The sequence below is a fragment of the Globicephala melas genome, chromosome 5, assembly GCF_963455315.2.
Source record: "Globicephala melas chromosome 5, mGloMel1.2, whole genome shotgun sequence".
NCBI lineage: Eukaryota > Metazoa > Chordata > Mammalia > Artiodactyla > Delphinidae > Globicephala > Globicephala melas.
In genome coordinates this window covers 89,888,854-89,912,870 of record NC_083318.1, presented here as the reverse complement: position 1 = coordinate 89,912,870, position 24,017 = coordinate 89,888,854, and the positions used below count along the sequence as shown (strand labels likewise).

Below are 24,017 nucleotides of genomic sequence, written 5' to 3'. Positions count from 1 at the left end.
TGGTGACAGTAGCAATAGTAATACTGGTTGTTTTTAACATAAACAGGATAGGTACCTTAAAAACAGGCATGATGCCTTCTCTGCTTGACTAGCAATATGCTGTTCACCCAGACAGTATTCAGCACATGTAGACTAGTGATGTGAAAGCAACCTTAAGAAAAGCAACCTTAACACTTTTATGTGAAATCTAAAAAAATGACACCAATGAACTCATTTACAAAACAGAAATGGACTCACAGATATAGAAAACAAATTTATGGTTACCAAAGGGCAAAGGGGGGTGGGGAATTAGGAGTTTGGGATTAACATACATGCTACTACCTATAAAATAGAGAACCAACAAGGGCCTATTGTATAGCACAGGGAACTATATTCAATATCTTATAATAACCTATAATGGAAAAGAATCTGAAAAAGAATAGATTTATATATATAAATAAAAATACATATACAAGTATATATAAAAAATACATATACGTTATAAAAAACTGAATCACTCTGCTGTACAACTGAAACTAACACAATACTGTAAATCAACTACACTTCAATTAAAAAAATAAAGACAAAAAAGTACACAGAAGACCATTTCTCACCCTTAATAGTATATGAAAATAATTGTTTAACAACATATGAAACATTATAATTAAGGTAATTGTACTCCCCTAATAAGAATAGGCTGATTTCAAACATTGCCAGATAGTCACAATAACATTTACTGACTGCAAGAGCAGACAATGTAACAAAAGGTCTAGCTCTTTTACTCACTAAATAAATATTGTCAAATGTGTCCACAATGTTATTCTCTGGTTATATTTCTCTGTTCTATTTATGAAGAAATCAAATACCTAATACCCCTATGGAGACTGAGAAAATAGAGCAGTCCATTTTCACAGCATGGAAGCAGCAGCGCCAAGAGGCTGAGTATGACCAATCTGAGGAAACAGAGAGGTTGGCTTTAAAAAATGAGAATGGTCTTTACACTAGGAACCCAGTGACTGTTATCATTGAGATCCTGTTACAGTTACTCAGAACACTGCTCTCTTCTCACTGAAATGCCAGGATTTCACCCCTGGCTTGCACACACGGGTCTAATCATGTTCTCAGAGAACTCATCACAGCTGACACAAGAAAGAAAAGCATATTTTTACTTAGTCCAGGTTTGGCTAAGAAAGAAAATCTCCTTGAGAGACAAATAGATTGATACATATTCATAAAACCAGTTCACTGCAATACAAATGGTTTGAAAGCATAAGGGTTTGAATTGGGAGTGGGTTAAGGCAGCGGAAAGGGGGCCAAGGTGAGGATGAACTGAAGTAACTTGTTCAGTAGTGACTAATGCGGTGAATATCATGCTACATGTGGGGTCTCAGTCATTCATTCTTTCAACAAATTCTGACTGTCAACCTAGTAACCAGCACAGGCTTGGATGTTAGTGACATATCTGCGAATAAAACAGACAAAAATTCCTGAGCTCATGGAGTTTACATTCTACTGACAGAGACAACAATAAACAACATAAACAAGTAAACTAGACAGTATCTAAAACAGTAGTAAGCACTAAAGAGAACTATGAGAAGTTGGACTTGTATTCTGAGGACCGTCGGAAGCCACTGTAGGGTTTTAAAGGGAAGAATGAGATGATCTGCTTATGATCTAAACACCACGCCTGCTGTGTTAGGAACAGACTGAAGAAAACAGTAACCAGTTCGGAGGCTGGTGCCATGACCCATGCAAGAGACTGTCACGGTTAGAACCAGGGTGGTAACAGTGAACATAGCAAGAAGTGGGTGGATTCTGGCTACTCCGTCAGGTGGAGCATACAGGATTTGCTCACTCCTGCCTGTGGATGTGTTGGCCATTCATGATCTGGCCTCTGTTTACATCTGCAGCCTCATCTTTGACCTCTGCCCTACTTGGATCCTATATCACAGCCAGTTTCAACCATATGCAATTCCTTGAATATGTCTTACTCACTAATGCCTTTTGTGTCTTTGCCCATATAGCATCCCTACCTGGAATAACCTCTCTTTTCCTTCTTTCCTTGGGCCAGTCCTACTCATCCTTAAGACTTAAATCAGCCTTTTTTTTTTTTTTGGTAGTTTTTCCTTCCTTAGCCCAGGTGAGATAGGTGAGTTTAGTTAGGTTAGATCTCCTCCTTTATGTTCCTCTGTCTATCACTTTACACTTTCCTCTATCATAGCACTCATCACACTGTTTTGAAATTGTAGATGTGTTTATCTGTCTTTGATATCAGACTGTAAGTAACATGAGAAGCTAGGCTCTATCCTGAATACCTAAGCAGAGTACATGATGCATAGTCAATGCTCAATTAATTAAAAAGTGAATGACAAATAGCATGTATACATTCTTGAGTGGCAACTATAAACTCTTAATTAGCTACACAAAAAATTTAAACTTATTTGTTAATCGGTAGAAATGTGAACCTTTTGGAGGGGGAAGAGGGGAGGTGAACAACATCTGGAAATACCACATAGTTTCAAGCCTTATTTAGACTAAATCACTCAAGACCATATTAGAGGTACCAACATAGTAGTCAATGGGCAGGATCCCCAAATCTTGTCACCAAGGAAACTGTAATAACCTAAGGATGTGCACACTGGCCAGATCAACGGGTCAAAAGAAGACTGACTGCAGCAAAGTCATGCATGTTACCCCGAGCCACTTCCATGCTTTCTTAAACTATTTCAAGTAAAACAAGTTTGAGCTAGATATCCTGGAGACTAGCAAAAAGGGGCCGCATAATACCAAAGAAGGTGGAATGAGGATTTTAGAAAGTAGAATACAAAGGTAACCACAAAACCACCAGAATAAATAAAAGTTCTGGGGCAAAATAATTACAGACACATAATTACTCTCCCTCTTGACATCACTCCCTTCAGAAAGTCTTCCTTTCCCTCAACCACGCTGAGACTACTTGATGCTCTTAAAAGGAAGGGAAAATTATCAACTTGACCTGAAGGTCCTGCCTGATTTGCCTCTGCAGAGCTCCCTGTCCAGACTCAACCCTCCCTCTCTCACTGCAGCCACACTGGATTATTTTGGTCATTCATTCTTGCCAGGTTACCACCTCTTATAAAGCCTGTTCATATACAGTGATTCCTGTGCCGTCCTGTGTTCCTCTTCCCACCCAGTCTCACTCAGCTAATCCTACTGTTGTGTGAGATCTCAGTGTTAAGTGCCACCACCTTGGAACTCCCAGCACCTTGGGACTAGGTCAAACCCTCTCTTATAGACTCTTAAAGGACCATCACTTGTCTTTCGCGGTACCAGACACATTTGCAATGTCACATTTTGCATGATTATTGGGATGATGTCTGTCTCCCTCAGGGACCAGAAGCTCCATGAGGACAGGAACCATGTGCGTTTTTGTTCACCACTGAAACTCTAGCACATGGCACTGCGCCCATTACTGAGTGGACACTAGATAAATGTTCATTGGATAAATGAATGCATGTTAATTCATCGTTCAATGGCACTCTGCTAGATCCTAAAAATAAAATTATAGATAATGACACAGTCCTTGCCCTCAAGTTGCTTACAGAGTAGTAGTACAGCTGGACAAATCAATAGGCATTCTCAGTACCACAGTGTTAAAGGTCTACGGCAGGGGTGAGCACCCAGGAGGGGCACTCAACTCAGCCCTAAGTCAGGGATAGTTTGCATAGGAGGTGGTATCTAAGCTGAGTCCTAAAACGTAAGCCATAACCAGCTGGGAGACAAGATATGGAGATGCAGGGGAAAATAACAGGCAAATGAGCTACCATTTTGAGAAAAGTAAATAGAGTTGGTGCTTAGGAGGAGATGGGAAAGGTGGAAAATAAGGCTAAAGAAGTTAAGAACTTTGATGTTTTGCTGAAGGCTTTGGAATTCTTTCTATCATAGAGCGACAGGAAGCTACTGAAGGGTTTTAAGCAGGCAAGTGATGCGATCAGATTTGTGTTTAGAAGGAGGGCTCTGTTGGATTGTAAAAGATGTGTTGGAAGAGGTCAGGACTGGAGGCAGAGATGACAACACTGCCATAATCCAGGCTTGAGATGATGCAGTTCAAACTAAAGGAACAGTAGTGGGGAAACACAAAGGACAGATGGGAGAGATTTTAAGGGGACTGAGTCCAAAGAGGGAAAAGCAATGAATTTATTTTGCCTAATTTCAATGCTTAAGGCTTACAATGTCTAGTATGGTGTCCTACACATAGTAAACACTGGAGATATGTTTGTTGAACAAAATGATAAAAGCTATGCTCAAAAATTCATGGTGCCCCAACTATTGCCATAAAGACCCCAGAACGCAAATGGTTATGTTAGAGAAGTTGTTCCTGCAAAACAAACCTGTATGTATGGACATGAGCCACTTCTAAGGTATCTCTTTTGGCTACAAGTGTCTGAATAACTAGATTTGAATGGAATGAAAATAATATTAAAATATTTGGCACTTTTTAATGGAAATAATACTGTACGAAGTATAGAAAACAGCATTTTTTCGAAAATGCCATGTGACATCTTTGCTTCTCACCCCTCCTCCCTACTGCCTCTTGCCTTCTTCAGATTCTGATCATCTCTCTCCTGGATTACACAGCAGCCGCCTGACCACTCCCTCCACCCTCCTCCTCTCTTGTACCTCTCCCATCCGTCCTTACTGCTGCCAGAGTGAGGGTCTAAAGTACAGCTGTGATGCCACCCATCCAGGCTGGCATGCTGAGGAAGCAGGGGAGGCCAGTGGGAGATGAGTAGCCCAAGCAGGACGGAGCAGGTCCCACGAGCCTGGCTTCCCACGCCGAGTCTCCTGCATCTGAGTCTGTGATGGGGGCCCTCACAGATTCCTGAAACGATACCGTTCCCTAAACGTGTCCTGCACATTATGTGCCACGCTTCAAACTGGCACTGTTTCTGCAACTTGACATCTGTTTAAATCCATCCTGTCCCTTCAAGGTCCAGCTCAAACTCCGAGGCCTCCTTCGCATCCACTCAGCAACCCTCAGCTCTCGATACCGCTCTGGCCTCAGAAGCCCCTGCTTTATTCTTGTCCCTGACAACCCACTCTCCTCATTGCTTTCCCTGCCCAAAATCCTTCAGTGGCTTCTTGTTTCACTTAGAATAAAATCTAAGCAGTGTAAAATTATCCTTAAGGTTCTACATCGGTGTTTCTCCCAGAACTATTTTGCGTGCCAGGGGACACGTGGCAATGTCTGGAGACATTTTTGCTTGTAACAACTTGGCGGGAAAGGGTGCGACTAGCATGTAGTAAGTAGAGGTCAGAGATGCTGCTAAATACCCTACAATACACAGGATGGTCATGACCAACAAAGAATTATGCAAAACGACAATAATGCTGAAGTTGAGTGATCTGGTGATCTGGTCCCACTCCCACTGACCTTATCTTTTTTTTTTTTTTTTGCGGTACGCGGGCCTCTCACTGTTGTGGCCTCTCCCGTTGCGGAGCACAGGCTCCGGACGTGCAGGCTCAGCGGCCATGGCTCACGGGCCCAGCCGCTCCGCGGCATGTGGGGTTTTCCCGGATCGGGGCACGAACCTGCGTCCCCCGCATCGGCAGGCAGACTCTCAACCACTGCGCCACCAGGGAAGCCCTGACCTTATCTTGAATCCCTGATTCCCCAAGGCTCCAGTTACACCGACCTGTTATCTGTTCCTCAATACACCAAGCTTCCCACCCAGGGCCTTTGTACCTACTCCTATCTTTGCTTGGAAAACTATTTTTTAAATAAACATTCATTGAACACCTGTGCTAGGCCTTGTGTTAGATAAAACAATAAGAAAGGATACCTGCCCTTAAGAGGTTTACAGGTTATTAGTTGAAGTCAGGTGTGGAAGCAAATAATTTATTGTACGTGAAAGACACAAGGCACAAAGAAGGCAAGGTCGTTTTCAACCTAGGGGTGGATATGAGTGGTGAATAGGGGAAATCCACTAAACTCCTTCAGGGCAGAGACCATAACTTAGAACAATTTTTATCTTCAACATCTAACACAAGTGTTCCATACAGAGCAAGGATTTAGTAAGCGCTCAAGAGGTTAAGTATGTCCTTTAAAGTTTATAAAAGTCCTTGTCTTCATGGATATAAACCCAAAAATGTCCTACTTTCTGAAACTGGAGATTATTTTAAGTACAAGGATAGGAAGTGAAACTTTACTTCCGTTTGATATTGTATATGATTTGTTAATACAGAACAAAGGTCATTCAGGAATAAATCCACAGAAATCAAAATCTATGAGAGACAAAGATTAGCCTCACAGTTTACATCTGATAAATAGATGATAACAAAGGAGTCAGGAGCAGTACACACACACGCACAGACACAGAATAAACATTTGTGCTAGGAGCCCCCATGATTCAGAGAACAAGCTGGTTTATGGGGACACCTAGAACCATGACACAGTTTCTCCCACCAAGGGAGGGGACACAGATTTGTACACAAATTATAATGTATTTTAAACAGAGATTCAAAGAGGTTTGAGAAAGACACCCAAGAGTACAGAGTGTTTAGCTACGTCTAGTGTGAACCCACAAAATCTTCCCGCAGTGATGCCATCTAAACAGGGCTTTGACTAATGCAAGCACTCACTATGAGAACTGGAGATGGGCAGGCAGGTTCTTCGGTTATCACCCACCTCATACGGTGCAACAGCTCTGAGAAACTTGTGGCCACAGATAACAAAATTCTTCAAGATGTATTTACTAAGTCTACCTTATGGAAATCATTGTGATGGGCCACACGAGAGCTGGAAAGAGGCCTAAAACATGGCCCTTGTCTTGAAAACGTTTGGCTCAGAAAAGAAAATAAGGTAATTACACAAAAAAACTACTGTGCAAGACATTATGTGACCAATGCCACAGAGTAATACAGTAAGTAAGAGCAAAAACAACAGCAATAGAAATTAACATTATAAGTGAAGGTTATGCTGACAAGTTTTTATATTTGGAGGATCTTAAAGGATGGGGATGATTCTCATAGGTGGTAATCATTGAGGAGTGGAGAGGAGAGTTGGAATAACCAGCAGAAGAAACTGCGAGGTGAAGAAAAAACAATTCATTTGACCAGGGCATTGTATATAGTATGTGGAAAGAATCATTTTAAATTTTGGGTGAGGTCATATCGCAAAGAGACTTAAATTCCAAGCTAGGGCAAATGGACATTCTTCAAGGGGAGAAGGTTTAGAGGGCCAAGGTATAAAAGTTTAAGAACTACAGGACTGACATATCAAAAAAAATGCTTTAAAAAATATTCCAGCTTTTGGAATGAAGCAAGGGAGACTGGTTATTATTGATAACTCATGGTTAAACCATTACAACAGTCTAGACATGAGATAAAAGGACTGAATCTAAGGTATCATAGCAGAAATGGAAAGGAAAAATTAAAACAGGGCACGTTTTGTTTTGTTTTGTTTTGTTTTGCGGTACGCGGGGCTCTCACCATTGTGGCCTCTCCCGTTGCGGAGCACAGGCTCCAGACGCGCAGGCTCAGCGGCCATGGCTCATGGGCCCAGCTGCTCTGCGGCATGTGGGATCTTCCCGGACCGGGGCACGAACCCGTATCCCCTGCATCGGCAGGCGGACTCTCAACCACTGTGCCACCAGGGAAGCCCCAGGGCACATTTTGGAGTTATCCAAGAAAACACACTCAAATTAAGTGTTTTACCATAGAGTTTAACAGAGAAAATCTATTGCTACAACGACCTAATATCTACTTCTGGATACCGATTCCAAGCAATTTTTCCCTCCTGCGCCCTATCTTTAACACTTAAAATCACTTCCCTTGTGAGAAGTATCCCTTGCTTTGAAGCCTGAAGCTCACACTCTCTTCCTGCCTCTGCAATGACTCAGGGAAAGACCTTGGAGAAGTCATGACCTTGCTGAACCTGGTTTGCTTTTGAGTGCTCTGCAGGGATAAAGTGGGACATAACTAACCAAAATGATGGCCAAAAAAAGCCAAGTGCCTTGGCGTTCCTCATCAGTACAGAGCTGCTCAGCAGAGTGGGAAGGTGGATCCCATCCTAAACAGAACAATCAGCCAGCCAGGGACATCTGACACAGAGCCAAAGCCAATGCCACCCAAAAACATGCTGCTTTTAGTATCACAATGCCTCCACCTCTCTCACTGTGTCAGGTTTCTCTTTTGAATCAATTTCATAGCAGTCAGGGCCCTTAATAATTTTAGATAGAATCTCCAGTTTTCACATTCCACAGCCTCTTTCCCTAATGAAAAACAAAATTATTTGAACAAAACAATATCCAGTGTGAAAAGCCTTTGATTCATGATGATATCCCCACTGGTATCTTTAGATTTGTGTCAAAACACTGGCATTTATTCTATAACTACTGTTATTCAAAGGAATGATTTCTAATAAGCAATTCCAAAAGTGATGAAAACATTTTTTATTTATTCAACTCCTATTTTAAGAGGTAAATCCTAATATGCCTTGATTTTCTAATGTTTTCTATAGGGAGTAGAATAAAATTTCAGTATTTTATCAACCCCAAATTGGCTAAATTCAAAATTCTGAATTTTATTAGTAAGAAAACTTAATGAGCAAAAAGAATAGGCATTTGCCTTCAAGGACACATAGCAAATCTGACTAACTATATATCAAAAGTAAGAATATGTTTCCAAATTTTTTCAGAATAAAATATATTAGTCAACATCTATTTCCAGCCTTTCAAAAGCAAATCAACACCGAATTCCTCCCAGTAAAGAACATCTAAAAATGCTCAACAAAATACAGACAGTATCTTACAGAAATCATGGTTTATCTGCCAGAAAGTAAGAGAAATAACTGGAAACAAAAAATAATGGCAACAGGAAAGAGTAAATCTACAATGTCAGTAAACCCTTGAGGCCTGGGCCTGCCCAGCAAGACTATGCCAATCTTTGGCGGGGTAAGGCATGGGGTAGAATGACCATCTGACACCAATCCTAGGGATATGGGGGAAAGGGCATAGATGGGAGACACCCCCTGAAATAAAACTAGGATACTCTAAACACAGCATACCCATTTGGTAGACTAGGGGGAAAAAACACCCTACAGAGAGAGACAGTGGGGATACAAGCCTCTCTTGGCCTTGCCACTAGATGTAATGCCATTAAAAAAAAAAAAAAAGATTCTCCAAAGATATTTCTAACCATAAACCTACAACTCAGTTTGGAGCTGGACTTCACATTACCTCTGCAGTCTGAAAAACCTTAAGCTAAAAGTGTAGTGTGAATTAGTCCTAGCCTTTTATGAATTAGTCTTGCCACCACACTCTCAAACGCTGCATAGATATAGACATAAAATATTGAAACTATATTTCATCAAGCTTCTAGGGAAGCAGTCAAGACTACTGCAAATTCTTCAGTACAGATATGGCAGATTTTACTTTCCAAAAATGGCTGGGAAAATATCTCCTGTCCCACATATTTTCCTACAATGTAAAATTGCCACTCCTCCATCAAACAGTGGAGTCCTTCCTTATCTCCTTGAATGGAGGATGGTCCTATGACTATTTTGACCAGCTGACTCTGGCAAAGTAATGAAATAAAACTGTGCCAGTTGCAGGTGCAACCAGGATATGGCCTAATTTTTCACTTCTTCATTCTTGGAAGTCAGCTGCCATGTAGTAAGTGCAAATAACCCACTGCCATGCTGTGAGAAGCCTACACCACATGGAAAGACCCTGGAGGATGAGATGCCATGTGGTGAGAGGGGGAGAGGGGAGAGGAAGAGGGAGGGAGGGGGAGAGGGAGAGGGAGAGAGAAGGGGGGAGAGAGAGAGAGAGAGAGAGAGAGAGAGCGAGCGAGAGAGAGAGAGCGAGAGAGCGAGAGAGAGAGAGAGAGAGAGAGGCAGGCAGACACACCAAGGAATATCAAGGTATGCGAGACATGTGAATCAGTCCGGTCAACCCTTAGATGACATCAGCCCTGGCCACTATCTAACTGCAACTGCAGGAGAGACCTCAAGCAAGAAGTATCCATCTGAACCCTGTCAACCCAAAGAAACATGAGAAATAATAATAAATTGTTGTTTTAAGTTGTTAAGTTTTCAGGAGGCTTGTTATACAGCAAAAGATAAACAGAAAAACAACCTGGTTATCTTCAACAAATAAATTACAAGGGGAAACAAACAGATTGATGGAGGGGAGAATCTATGGACTGATAGTTTATGAAAGACTTACGGGATTCCCTGGTGGCGCAGTGGTTAAGAATCCGCCTGCCAGTGCAGGAGACTCGGGTTCAATCCCTGGGCTGGGAAGATCCCACATGCCACAGAGCAAATAAGCCCGTGTGCCACAACTACTGAGCCTGCACCCTAGAGCCCACGAGCCACAACTACTGAAGCCCACGTGCCTAGAGCCCGTGCTCCGCAACAAAAGAAGCCACCGCAATGAGAAGCCTGTGTGCCGCAATGAAGAGTAGCCCCAGCTCGCCACAACTAGAGAAAGCCCGTGCGCAGCAACAAAGACCCAATGCAGCCAAAGATAAATAAATAAAATAATAAATAAAAGTTTATGAAAGACTTAAGATAATGTTCGAACTTTATTTGGATCCTGATTTAAACAAATACATTATGTTTTTAAAGTTTAATATACATATGACACATTTGCAAATTTAAATATTGACTGGATTTTTGATGATATTAAGGAATTTTGTTAATTTTTAGACTGATAATGGTATTGTGGTCATGCTTTTCAAAAGAGATCTCAAAAGAGATCTTATCTTTAGAAATACATAGTCCAAAATTTATGGATAATATGGAATGCTGTCTACACTTACTTCAAAGTATTATAGGAAGGGGATAAGATCATGGAAATTTAAATGATACAAGATTGGACAGGAGTTGTTAATTGTTAGAGTTGGGTGATAAGTACTGAGTTACACTACTCTGTCTTCTTTTGTGTATGTTTACAACTTTTCCATAATAAAAGATTTTTTCATGGGAATAAATTTTTAAAAAAGTGTTCCCAGGTTGGTTGGACTCTCCTATATCTCCCAGAAGCAAATAAAATCTCTGGAAGGCTCTGAAGCATTTCATAGGAAGATTATTAGCTCACATTTTTTTTTTTAAAGAAAAGCACTAAATACATGAGGAAGAAAGTACAGGTAAGTACAGGTAAGAGCTGAGAAAACAAAGTTCAGAATCAAACCCACAAAGACAGCAAATATATATATACAAAGTTCAGAATCAAACCCACAAAGACAGCAAATATATATATAATATACTCTATTATATATATATTATATATATATAATTATATATATATAATATATATATAATATATATATAATATATATAATATATATTATAATATATATATTATATATATTATATATATAATATATATTATAATCTATTATATATATATAATAGAGTATATGGAAGAATAATAAAGAAGGGGATTATCAAAATTGAACAAGAAGATTTGGAAAAGAACAAAACAGAACGTCTTAATATAAAAAAATTTATAATTCTTGAAAGGAAAAATTCAATGGAGTGGTTTGGTAGTAGAATACAACCAACAGAAGAATAGAAAGATCTGAAGAAATTATCCAAAATATAGCACAGATACTGAAGACAGTAAATGTGAAAACAAAACAGTTTAGTAGAATTGGGGCACAAGATGGGGATGTACAATAAAATTCTACTTGTAATTCCAGAAGGATGTATTAGAGATTGAAAGAGTCAAAGAATTACAAAATTCCATAACTGATAAAAGACAGGAAGATTCAGGAAGCCCAGTAATCCAATAATAGTAAAAAGAAATCTCTGCTTACGTAAGTTATAATAGAACTCCAAAATAAAGACAAAAAGAAAATGCTACAGCACCCAAAAGAAAAGAATGATCACTTACAAAGCAATGAGAATTATACTGACAGTTCACTTTTATGGAAGTCAAAAATAATTGAAAATAGATTCTAAATGCTGGAAAAAAAATAGCTTTCAACCTAAATTATACATCCAGAGAAACCACCTTTCAAGAATGAGGGTGAGAGAATCATTTTCAGGCAAACATAAATGAGAGAGTTTACCTCCCAAAGACGCTCAAAGGAGAAAATTTCAAAAGTCTGGTAAACTAGTACTGTTTAAGGGAAATAATTCAGTCTAATGAAAAATATTCTGAAAAGGAAGGTCTGAAGTGCAAAAAAAAAAAAAGAAAACTTCTTTGTAATTCTAAAAATCTTGACCATGTCTAATTAATTGGATTTTAAAATTCAGGTAGCAATAAACTCTGGGTATTAACAGAATATGATATGGGAAAGAATATCAAACTTAAAGCATTCCTTAGCTCTTAGCATTATTCAGGAGAAGTGTAAAAATACTGACTAACTTTGGAACTTAAAAATGCATATTAAAATATGCAACATAATCACTAAAAGGTAAAGTATGTAACTTCCACCCTAACAGAAAAAAATGTAGAAAGCAGAAAATAAGAAAAACAAACCTGTACCAACCTAAAAGAGGACAAAAAAGGAGAATAAAAAAGAAAGAACATAAAGTTATACAAACAAAGCAAAAATAATGTGCTAAAGATGAATCCAAATCTATTACTCATCACCATCAATTTTAATGGATTAAATTTAAAAGTAAAGATTGTAAAACTGGATTGTTTTAAAAGTCCAACCATGGGTTATCTACAGACACAAGGTACAAGGTATATTGAAAATAACAGAATGAATACGCATAAGGTACCACAGATTTATTAGTACAAAATAAATTAATCTTTAAGGCAAAAAGCATTACTAGAAACAAAGAGAGTCACATAAAAATTCAATTCACTAAAAAAATAAACTATAAATGTAGATGTACTTAATAACATGGTTTTAAAACAAAGCAAATATTAGCAAAAAACAAAGACATAGTATAGAAAATCAATATAGTAAAAAATTGTTTCTTTGAAAGAAGACCAATAAAATTAACAAACCTCAGGCTAGACTGATCAAGAAAAATAAGAAGCACAAATCAATAATATTTTTATATATATATATTTTGTGGTACGCGGGCCTCTCACTGTTGTGGCCTCTCCCGTTGCGGAGCACAGGCTCCGGATGTGCAGGCTCAGCGGCCATGGCTCACGGGCACAGCCGCTCCGCGGCATGTGGGATCTTCTCAGACTGGGGCACGAACCCGTGTCGCCTGCATCGGCAGGCGGACCCTCAACCACTGCGCCACCAGGGAAGCCCAATAATATTAAGATTTTAAAGGGAAAAATAACAGATTCAGATTAAAAAAATGACAAATGATAATGTTATAAACAACATTGCAATAAATTTTAAAATAGAAGAAAAAAGGGAAAATCTAAAACGTATAAGTTACTAAAATTGAAAAATAGAAATTCTGAATGTCTCATAGCCATTAAAACATTTTGATCACCAGTTTTACAGTTCCATACAGAAACCACCTGGCCCAGGTAGTTTAACAACTTGTCTGATCATTCAAAGAAAAGATAATTGACATATTATACACAATAAAGAGACTATTATATTCTATTTCAGAGAATGGGATGGGAGTGGAATAGAAGGAGAAATACTCTCCAGCTCATCTTATAAGGATAGTATATTTCCAATACCAAAACCAGACAGGGACAGTATAAGAAAGGAAAAATGCAGGCCAATGTCACTCTTAAACAGAGATGCAAAAATCCTATATATACACACACACATATATATACATATATACACATAAATATGTACATATACATATATAAGCAATATATATTATATTACATATTATAATATATATATATTAACAAACCAAGTTCAATTGTGTGTAAGAAAGAAACTATATTATCTGCCAGGTTTCAAGGTTGGTTCAACAGTATAAAATCTATTAATATAACTCACCAAGTCAACAAGTTAAAGAAGAAAACTCATATTTTTATCTCAATAGTTTATCTCAATAATTTCAGAGAAAGCATTTGTCTTTGTCTTCATTAAGGACAGTTACCGTATTAAAATCAGATGAAGGATAACAGTGGCTGAGTGGTAAACAGTTTATATTGCCCTCTCAGATGGTGAAGAAAATATGATTTGAAACAACTTTTTCAGGTTTAAATGAGGTCTTCCAAAAGTATTATATTGAGAAGATGTGTCCACACAGGGTGATCTATGACTCTGCGAAGTCTTTAAAGAACATGAGCTGTAATTCCCATAAAACTATCTTGATTTTGAAGCATTTAATATTTTCAAGCACCAAAAAAGAAAGTAGAAGGCAGTGATAACCATTATTATGAAGATTTACCTTGAGTTTATGTTCTTTCCTGTTTACAATCACAGCTGTGATTTGCTGGTCCATGAAAATGAGAATGGTGACCAACAAAGCAGGTATAGCAGCTGCAAGGTACACCCACCAGGGGTTTCCTCCAAATGGTGGAACAAACCAACCTCGGTTTAGACTTGTTGGCTTTAAGTAGAGAGAAAACATTTTTTAGAACAATATTAATACATACTACTTGGTGAAAAATCAGTGGGGGAGACACACTTTTATATACGGAGAGCCAACATATTAAAAAACAGAGATAGTTTTATTGATAGCTTGTACAAAGATTATTCAGCAAGAACTTCCTAAAGGAGGTTATTTTTAAGGCAATATTTTAAATGAAGGAAACTGAGAATATACGGTGATGGAAAAGAAGTAAATGCCAATTTTCACATTTAGGATGCTCCAAGATAAGAATCAGGATGGAAGAAAGTGATTTAAGTTAAGAAAGTGATTTAAGTTTAGCCATAAGAAAAACCCAAATGTAATATTCAGTAAGGAGGTAGGCAAGGGTTTTAGCAATTATACAGAAGTTGTTTTTACTACTGCCAAATTGCAATTGTTTCATGATATAATACATATAAAGCTACAAATATTTTATGTTATAATTAAGCTTATTTAAATACCCTGATATTATTTTCATATTTTCCTATTCTTTTCCTAATTTTAAACAATATAAATAAACTAAAACAGAATCCTAACTATGAATTATTTTCTCCACATTTACTATGAAGAAAGCTTCACTTCTCCTCTGAAGATATTTCTGTCTCACTTTGCTCATAACTCCATCACTGAATCTATTCACATTTTACTACCTTTACCAGGTTGTGAGCTTATAAGGAAAGGAACTTTGTCTTGCTCTTCAATGCATTTCAAATTCCCAGTATAGGGCTTGACTCAAAGCAAGCATTCAATAAATATTGACTTAACTAATGACTGAATAAATGAGCACTTACCTTTGCTAATAAATATATCATGGCAGAGAAAATGCAAAAAACATTTTGTTTGCTATAACACAGACATCCCTTCCTCATCAGGTAGTCATTAAGCTAAAACTGCAGTTTGTTTAATTTTTCTTAGCAAATATATGGTTCTCAGTGATGGAGAGAGAGGTTAGGAGTGTTCTAGAAAATAAGTGAAAGACTTGTGGTGAAAAATTAGATAGGGATATTTAAGAATGAATGAAATGTAAATATTACCCATTAGGCTTGTACATACCCACAGGTTTATAAAATGAATAATTCCTATATCTTTGTAATAATTAAAATGTACATTATATATACACATGTGTGTATATGGAAGGTAGTTTGGTGGCAGGAAAAGAGCACTGAATTAGTAATGTAACCTTAGGTATTTTACTTAATTTTTATAAGCTTCAATCTCAACTTCATAAAATCAGGATGATGATAGTTACATTGCAACCTAGAATTATTATATGGGTCAAGGTTATAAGTTGATAACCTTGAAATATCCAGTTGAAAATACTCTGGATATTTTTAAATACTCTAAAAATATAAAGCAGAGTTTATAATGTTACCATAAGGTATTTCCAATAAAAATCAATATAATGTGAACCTTGCATTTAGTCCTAGTCAGGCATTTAATTTTAGTGAAAAAATAGACAAAATGTATATATGCACCTAGCAACTGATCATTTATAAAATAAAGAAATGGACAATTGTACAAAACTAACTCAAAGAGAAATACAACAAACTAGAATAGGGGAAAGGAAAGAAAACCGAAGAATTCCAGGAATGACCAAAAGACAAGTTCACCTACCTTGAACTCACTTGGCACTATCAGTTTTGGAGTATCCACACCTACCAGGGCATCTATTACACAAAAGATGAGAATGGACAAGATAATGGCGAAGTCACTGATCAGTTTCCTTGCCTGAGAAAATAAAAAAGAAACCAGGGACGATTAGGCACTGGATATATATATCTGCCTCTGTTTGAAGCGAATGAAGAATTCTATATTTCCTAACAGTTTATACTAACAGCTTTATTAACAAATTAAAGGAGGTGTCGTACTGCAGAGAGATTATTTTTAAAATTGCTTTTGCATCACTTTCTTACCTGGCCAGAAATAATCTAATTGCACAGAACAGGTGAGAGAGAGAGAGAGAGAGAGAGAGAGAGAGAGAGAGAGAGAGAGAGTGTGTGTGTGTGTGTGTGTGTGTGTGTCTGTAGGCAGGGGAGGGGATTCAAAGATAATATATCCTTGAAGTACTATACAAACACTCTTTCTGTATGCAATACAAAGGAGACCGGAATAAGGATGAAATCTCAAGGCATATTATAAAATCTGCACAAAAATTCAGAATTCTGTTTATTACTTGGGAGGTAGTGTTGTGAGTACAGAGCAAGATAAATTCCACAGGTAACCTGAAAACTCCAAGAACCAAGCAGGGAAAGTGTTACAGTTCCAGTCCAATGAATGGGCTTAAGACCTCAGAGAAAAAAAAGCGATGAAAGACAGAAATCTGATGGTTTCACTAACTTTGCCAAAGAAAATATTTTTCACTCTACGCTAGTGCTTAAAATCTCTTGTATGTGGAGCATCTCTTTCTCCACCACTTCGTAAGTGTGGTCACCTAAACTTCCTAAGTACCTGCCTCTGGTCAGGACAAGGGCTGGGTTTTATGGGAGTGCATTAAACCCAAACCTTTCCCATGGAGTGGGTGCAGAATGGCCATTTCTGTGTCAGTACCAGAACATGGGACCATTTAGTTGGTTGGCGGTTCCTCTGCAGTGTCTAGCGGCACTGACAATGGCCTACGAGCATTACTATAGCACAGACAGCTGAGTTTCCCTGTAAGGTATGTACACATGGTTGTGCATAATTTGATCATTCAACAAAAATTTACTTAGCATATTCAGCCCTCTGTATTCACGGCTTCTGCTTCCGTGAAAACGGAGGGCCAACTGTAAGTACCTAATACTTTGCTTGGCACTAGGGATACCACAGTAAACAAAACAGACACAATCCATGTCTTCATGAAGTTCACAGTCAAGTCATACATGAGGAAGGCTGTTCCTAAATGAAATCAGGATTTATTCAGCAGTGATAACATAATCTCAGAGTAAGCAGTCAGCTTTCTGGTGCTGCTAGGTGAAGAGAGATCAGTGATGGGCTGAGTGGCTGCACAATTCTCAGGATAGAGGGTCTTTGGAAAGAGTAGTAGGACTACTGCAATCAGGTGTTCAATAGAAACTGAAGTGGAGAATGGAATTACTTGGAGATGTGGGTGTGAAGGACATGGTAAAGGACATGGTAGTGCTCAATTTTTTTTTTTTTTTTTTGCGGTACGCGGGCCTCTCACTTTTGTGGCCTCTCCCGTTGCTGAGCACAGGCTCTGGACGCGCAGGCTCAGAGGCCATGGCTCACAGGCCCAGCCGCTCCGTGGCATGTGGGATCCTCCCGGACCGGGGCACGAAGCCGTGTCCCCTGCATCGGCAGGCAGACTCTCAACCACTGCGCCACCAGGGAAGCCCGGTAGTGCTCAATTCTTGACCGTGATCAGGTATCAGGAGCCTTGGGTACTAGCAGCAGGATCAAAGATGGCCATTTGGCCAGAAGTTCCTTTCCCTCTTGGAGGACTGGTTTAGCTTTCTGGAGAAGTACACACAGAGGAGCAGAGAGCCAGCTATGGGACTTTTAGGCGCAATTTAACACCAAGCACAAATAGATGGCAGGGATCAATTTGGGGAAAACATATAGTACAGCAGTTAGAAGCACACAGTTTCTATAGTCAGATTAGCTGGGTTGGAACTCCAGTACCATTATTTCCTACTTGTAAATACTTATCCTTTCTTAGCTTTAATTACTCCAACTGCAAAATGTAGACAAGATAATCTCTACAACTTCATTGGACTGTCATAAGAATTACATAGGATAAGCCATGAAAGTGCTTTTTAGCATAGCACCTGCAGCATCACAAACTCTCCTAATATACATTAACTCAGGTTATTTCAAGTTCCACAAAGCCTCTTTGGCTGCAGAAACCACTGGAATAACTAAATAATCTACTGTCAGGAGGTCTCTGAAAGAAATCTTGAATTCCAAGAAACAAGAAATAAAAACCCAGTAATAATATGAAACTGCCACTCAGAGCTCATTTTGGTTGGAAGTATCTGGAATCCCTGCAGAAAAAGGATGCTTCCCAGGGGCTCAATATGGGAGGAAACACCCATTTTCTTAAGTTTTGTGCAAGTAAATTTTCACACGGGCAGCTCAGGATGGTCTGGCAAGAGACGGTCATTGTTGAAGCAGGCTCAGGAGTATATTAAGATGTTACAGCAGCCTCTCTGGTCCAGTAGGTCATGAATCACTGCAAGACCAGAGGTCACTGCCAAGGCAAAAAAGAAGTTCTCTCTTCTTTATCACCCTCCCAATCCTTACTCAGCAGATCCAACTTGTTGACAGCTCAGATATCCTACAAGTTATTCTTTCTAAAGAGGGTAATGGTTATTAAAAAGGCACTGCTCCTCCTTTTTTCCCCCCCATAAACAGGAGGAGGGAAGTAGAGGGTAGCAAATGAATCCAATTGGCCATTTCTTGGTAGAAATGCCCCTAGGGCCCGCACCTCTGGCCCTTCTAGGGGACAGATCTGCCTGACTAGAATCACTACCAGGCACCGGGGAAATGCTGCTTCTTTACTTAGGAGAGGAGTCATTCTCAGCCTTCCATAAACCAAGCACTGAAGCCCTAAACCTGCTCTTTCAGTAGTTTTCTTCATTTTAATTAACGGCAGATTATTTTTTTCCTATCGCTTAGGCCCAAAACTTTGGACTATCCATGCAACTCTTCTCTTTCTCTCACATCCTACATCCAACAGGTCAGCAAATTACGTTCAAAACATATCTGGGATCCTGTCTCTTCTCATCACCTCCATTGCTATTCCCACCCTTATCTAAACCACCACTTTATCTCATATGGTTCCTGCTTCCTGTCTCTATACTCACCAACTTGAGGACACTGCCAAGGTATCACCCAGGATAATCATGTTAAAATTTAGGTCAGATAACGTAGAAGGCAGAGTAATTCCCCTCTAAAGATGCCTAATTCCTGGAACCTGTGAATATGTAATGTTACACGGCTAGGGAGAATCAGAGTTGCCGACAGAATTAAGGCTACTAATCAGACGACCTCGCGATTAGGGAAACCATCCAGGATTATTCCAGTAGGTCCAGTGTAATCACAAGAATCCCTGTAAGTGAAAGGGGAGGCAGGAGAATCCGTGTCAGAGTGATGCAGCGTGAGAAAGACTTGACTGGTCACTACTGGCTTTGAAGATGGAGGAAAAGGGCCAAGAACCAAGGAATGTGGGCAGCCTCTAGAAGCTGGAAAAGGCAAGGAAAGATAGTCTCCCCCAGAGGCTTCAGAAAGAACACAGCCCTGCCAACACCTTGATTTTAGCTCGTTGAGATATATTTCAGACTTCTGTCCTCCAGATCTCAAGACAGTAAATGTGTTTTAAGCCATCGTGTTTGTGGTAATTTGATACAGCAGCCACGGGAAACTACAGATAGTTTGGGCTTCCCTGGTGGCGCAGTGATTAAGAACCTGCCTGCCAACGCAGGGGACACGGGTTCAAGCCCTGGTCCGGGAAGATCCCACATGCTGCGGAGCAACTAAGCCCGTGCGCCACAACTACTGAGCCTGCAAGCCACAACTACTGAAGCTCACATGCCTACAGTCCATGCTCTGCAACAAGAAGAGCCACTGCAATCACAATGAGAAGCCCACGCACAGAGACGAAGAGTAGCCCCCGCTCGCTGCAACTAGAGAAAGCCCGCACGCAGCAATGAAGACCCAATGCAGCCAAAAATAAATAAATTAAATAAACAAATTGAAAAAATAAAGTAAAATAAACAGTTTAAGTTTAATTATTAGTTTCACAAATTTATATATAATATATTTATATTATATATAAATTTGGTAGAAACCCTTGGCAATGGCATTCTTGTCAAGTGTGGCACTATTATACTATAGGTATAACAGTAGCTAAAAAGTCAAATGCTAATAATTCAGGATTACATTTCTTAAAATTATGGGGAAAGAAAGATACTCTTAATAATATTGCTTAACCTTATTAAAAATCACAGCTAGGGTGATATGTTCTGTACAGTTATATTCACTTCTATTTCCCCTTCCTTCCCCTTAAATTGTACAATACGGTTCAGGTACATCAGAAATCACTCCTGAAGAGTGTTTATTGTAAGACATTCATTTCTAAGATAGTGGATCTGGTTTGAACTTCATAGTCAAGGAAACTGATTTTTCCCAGGCCACTTTTGTATTCAACTCTAAATCCTCTAATTAGCGAAGGCAGGTAGGGGTGCTATTTTAGCAGGCTCTTCAGGTCTTACCCTGTACTAAAATTAAACTTTAATTTGAACTGCCTGAAAAATGTCAAGCTTTGAGTATACAAGCTTACTAGATATACTCTAGGACCCAGGTACAGTAGCGTGGCATCGGACTTTAAGGAAGTAAGAATCACTCTATTTGGGTCCTTCTTACCTTTCCAAACACATTTAGCAAAAGAAACATGTATGAATTTCCTTTCATTTTTTAGTTTATTTTATCTTTCCTTTTCATCAAACTCGATCTCTTGCAAAAACTCCAAAACAGTACCCTTTTATGTGTCAATATATAAATTAAAGAAATCAAATTAGAAACCCATAGTCCCTACTTCCCTACTAGTAATGATTAGAAGTGCCAAAGTTTTCATGAGAAAACTGTTCCCACAAGATTTCATGCCCAATCCTGTGGATTCAGAGGCCTCAACTTTAGCTTGGACAAACGTCATAACTAATGGGTTCATCCAATCAAATGCTAAGTCTCTCTAGGCTCACGCTTCAATATCCTAAGAATATAAACTATCACAATCTAAATGAAACACAAGTTAACTAATATATATCAAAGACTAACTATAAAAAAGTTTGCTCTTTTTTTTTGGAGTGGTACACAGATGTGCTATGACATATAATAATTCCTACCTCCATTCATGAATGGGGAAAAGGAAAGTGTGTTTCAACTAAGATTCTTATATACCAGAATGGTTTTGAGCTCTTTTATTTTTGTTTACCATTTTTTAATTATAAAATTGGAGAGGAGAAAAATATTTCTGTCCTCTGCAGAGTTACAAAATATCTCAATCTAATAAAAAGCAACCAGCTTAAATATTTAAACTATCAAAGTAAAGAAGACATTAAGTGGATGGGAAGGGAAATTCAAATAACCATCTAATAAATCTATTATACACATACTCTTCATGAAGGATGGTACCGTATTAGTTATTAAGAGAGTCATAATCATTGAGACACCAACAGTGAGAAGCTAGTTAATTTACAGGGGAAAAAAATGAATTGGGTTCCTCTGAAGCCCCAGAGGATATTTGGTTTTCACTTTGCGAGGACTGCAGCTGCTCCTAAATTAACTGGGGGGAAAGGCTGTGAGCCTGCAGAGCAGTTCTCAATGGATGGAGCTGTTATAAAGAGACAACTACAGCAGCAGGCACTCTGGGGGTTCTCAATAAATATTAATTCAGGATGTCAATTCCTCGCATGATCGCCGTGCTTGGAAAATGCTAAACAACAGTGTAAAAACGAATTTATCCTAGATGAAAAAAAAGTGTGTCAGACAAATATGTGTCTTTGGCAGTCATGAAAAGGCACAAAATACTATGAAAGTTTAAATATTTGATCCCCTTCCCCCCATAGCCAATGCTATACAGCACTATAAAAGAAATAAGCATTAATATCAGTACAGCAATCATAATACACCGTATTTTGAATCAATAATACCCACTACAATTAGAATTCAATAAAAGGAAAGTCTGATTTAGACTCCAGGATTTTAATGCCATAAGCTCGAAAGTCAGAGAAATTCAGGGAACAAAGAAGGGAATTGGATTGGGTGGGCAATTTATCTAGGCGGGGCTTAAGAGCCAGTGAAAGTCTACTTGAAAAAAAAATTGTTTTTCCAAGCAGGGAACAGAGGGGAGTAGGCCTAATCAAGTGGTTCAGCAGGGAAGCTAAGGAGACTTTAGCAGCCATGGGCCTCTTCCTCTATTCTGCCTCAAACTGAGCAGTAGAACAAAAGACCCAAATGCGTGAGTGCCAGAAGCAAATGAGTAAATCACCTGGGAAATACTATGTCCCAATCTGGTCACTATATTCTAAGTAGAAACTGAAAATCTGGAACTGGCTCAGAGAAGGATGGCCAGTGGAATAGGAGTCCAGAAATCACATCTCATACAAAATGACAGGAGGCCTAAAGAAGCTGTAGGGAGAAACTGCCTTCAAATATGTGAAATCTGTCATAGAAAAGAAGGACTAAACTTGTTCTGTGTAGCTTTGAGGGCAACGGCAGACCCCGAGGACGAGGCTGTGGAAAGGCAGGTTTGTGTTTTCTATCAGGAATGCCTTCGGAGATGTGAAGTTCCTGTTCCGGGAAGCATTCGAGCAGCCCACAGATGAGTGGTTGTCAGAAATGAAGAGGCAACGATGGACTAGATGGTATTCAAAGTCCTAATACTAAAATTCAAAGATTAAGACCCAAGTGTCAAAATTTCTTGATCCTCTAATAAGGTCTTCTTGGATATATCCCCCCAAAACCATTACAATAAAGGGCTTTAAAAGGAAGGTGGTTTTATAATTTACATTAAGGTACAAAATTTTAAATTTAAAAAGAACTGGTAAGTCATATGTATAAATGAGACAGTCTAGAAATGGAGCAGGAGATCATTTTGTGTTAATGGATAGATTTCAATGCTGGTGACTTTTGTATGGTGCTTCTGACCAACAAGTACCACGGTCAAAATGACTTCTGTCCACAGACTACCTCTATGCTGACATTAAAACCTCTCACATCACACGGCAAAAGGGACTTTGCAAACAAAACCCTCAAAAACACTTTGGCCAAACAATGCTCCCAACCTTTTTTTTCTTTGGGCTCAATTCAGGTTGACTGTATTTTTTGTTATACATCCACAAAAACTTAAGTATTTGTAATCTTTGTTGAATGTTGAACAGATTGGATTGTGTTCAGAACCTATTACCCTCTGTCATTCTTAAGAAAAAAAAAATATGAAAGTGAGTTTTGAATTAAAAACAAATTTGACTTTAAAAATTATTTTCCTTGGTACAAAATAACACAAGAATTTGAAAATCTGATTCCCTTTCACTGACAAGCAAAGTCATTTTCCAAATGAGCTTCAATGGCAGGATGTGGTCTGATGTTTCCGCAAGAACCAGCCAAATGTCACCCAGTATTATTAACACTAGGATGGGACAAAGAATACAGGCTCACTATTTCTTCCTCATATTTGGATACATTATTTGTTTCAATTTGATAGTTTTTACCATTCACCAAAAAAATTTCTGAGAGAAAAAGAAAACAGAGTAGGGATGCTACCTGATTCTTGTAAAGAGTTGTTTATAAACTAAACTAAACACATCCAACATTAATAGAATTGTCACAGGCCAAAAGGCCAACTAAGAATCATGGTTCCAAAAATACAGCTAATTGTAGAATCCTAAACTGTGTTTTATATGGATAAAAACTAACGTGTCACCTAATTAAAATGCTCATTGTGTTTTCACTGAAATTCCTGAAGCTCTACACTTTTTTCTCATCCATAAAGCCAGCTCCTCAAAGACCACCATCAATTTACTTAGGTCACATGAAGTCACCAAAGTGTGATCCTACAGTAGACAGTAAGCATGAATAAGGCAGAAGGATC

At 38.7% G+C, this 24,017-nt stretch overlaps 1 protein-coding gene across 8 annotated transcripts in view; it reads right to left on the bottom strand.

Annotated features, from left to right (window-relative positions):
- Positions 1-24,017, bottom strand: part of SLC4A4 (solute carrier family 4 member 4) — a 354,361-nt gene that overhangs the window by 25,927 nt on the left and 304,417 nt on the right. For all 8 annotated transcript variants that reach the window (XM_060299449.1, XM_060299452.1, XM_060299447.1 and 5 more), the window contains 2 exons: positions 16,046-16,159; positions 14,249-14,410 (listed from right to left, as the gene is read on the bottom strand). In XM_060299449.1, coding sequence (XP_060155432.1) covers positions 14,249-14,410; positions 16,046-16,159 — 276 coding nt within the window. The remainder of the gene's footprint in view (positions 1-14,248; positions 14,411-16,045; positions 16,160-24,017) is intronic.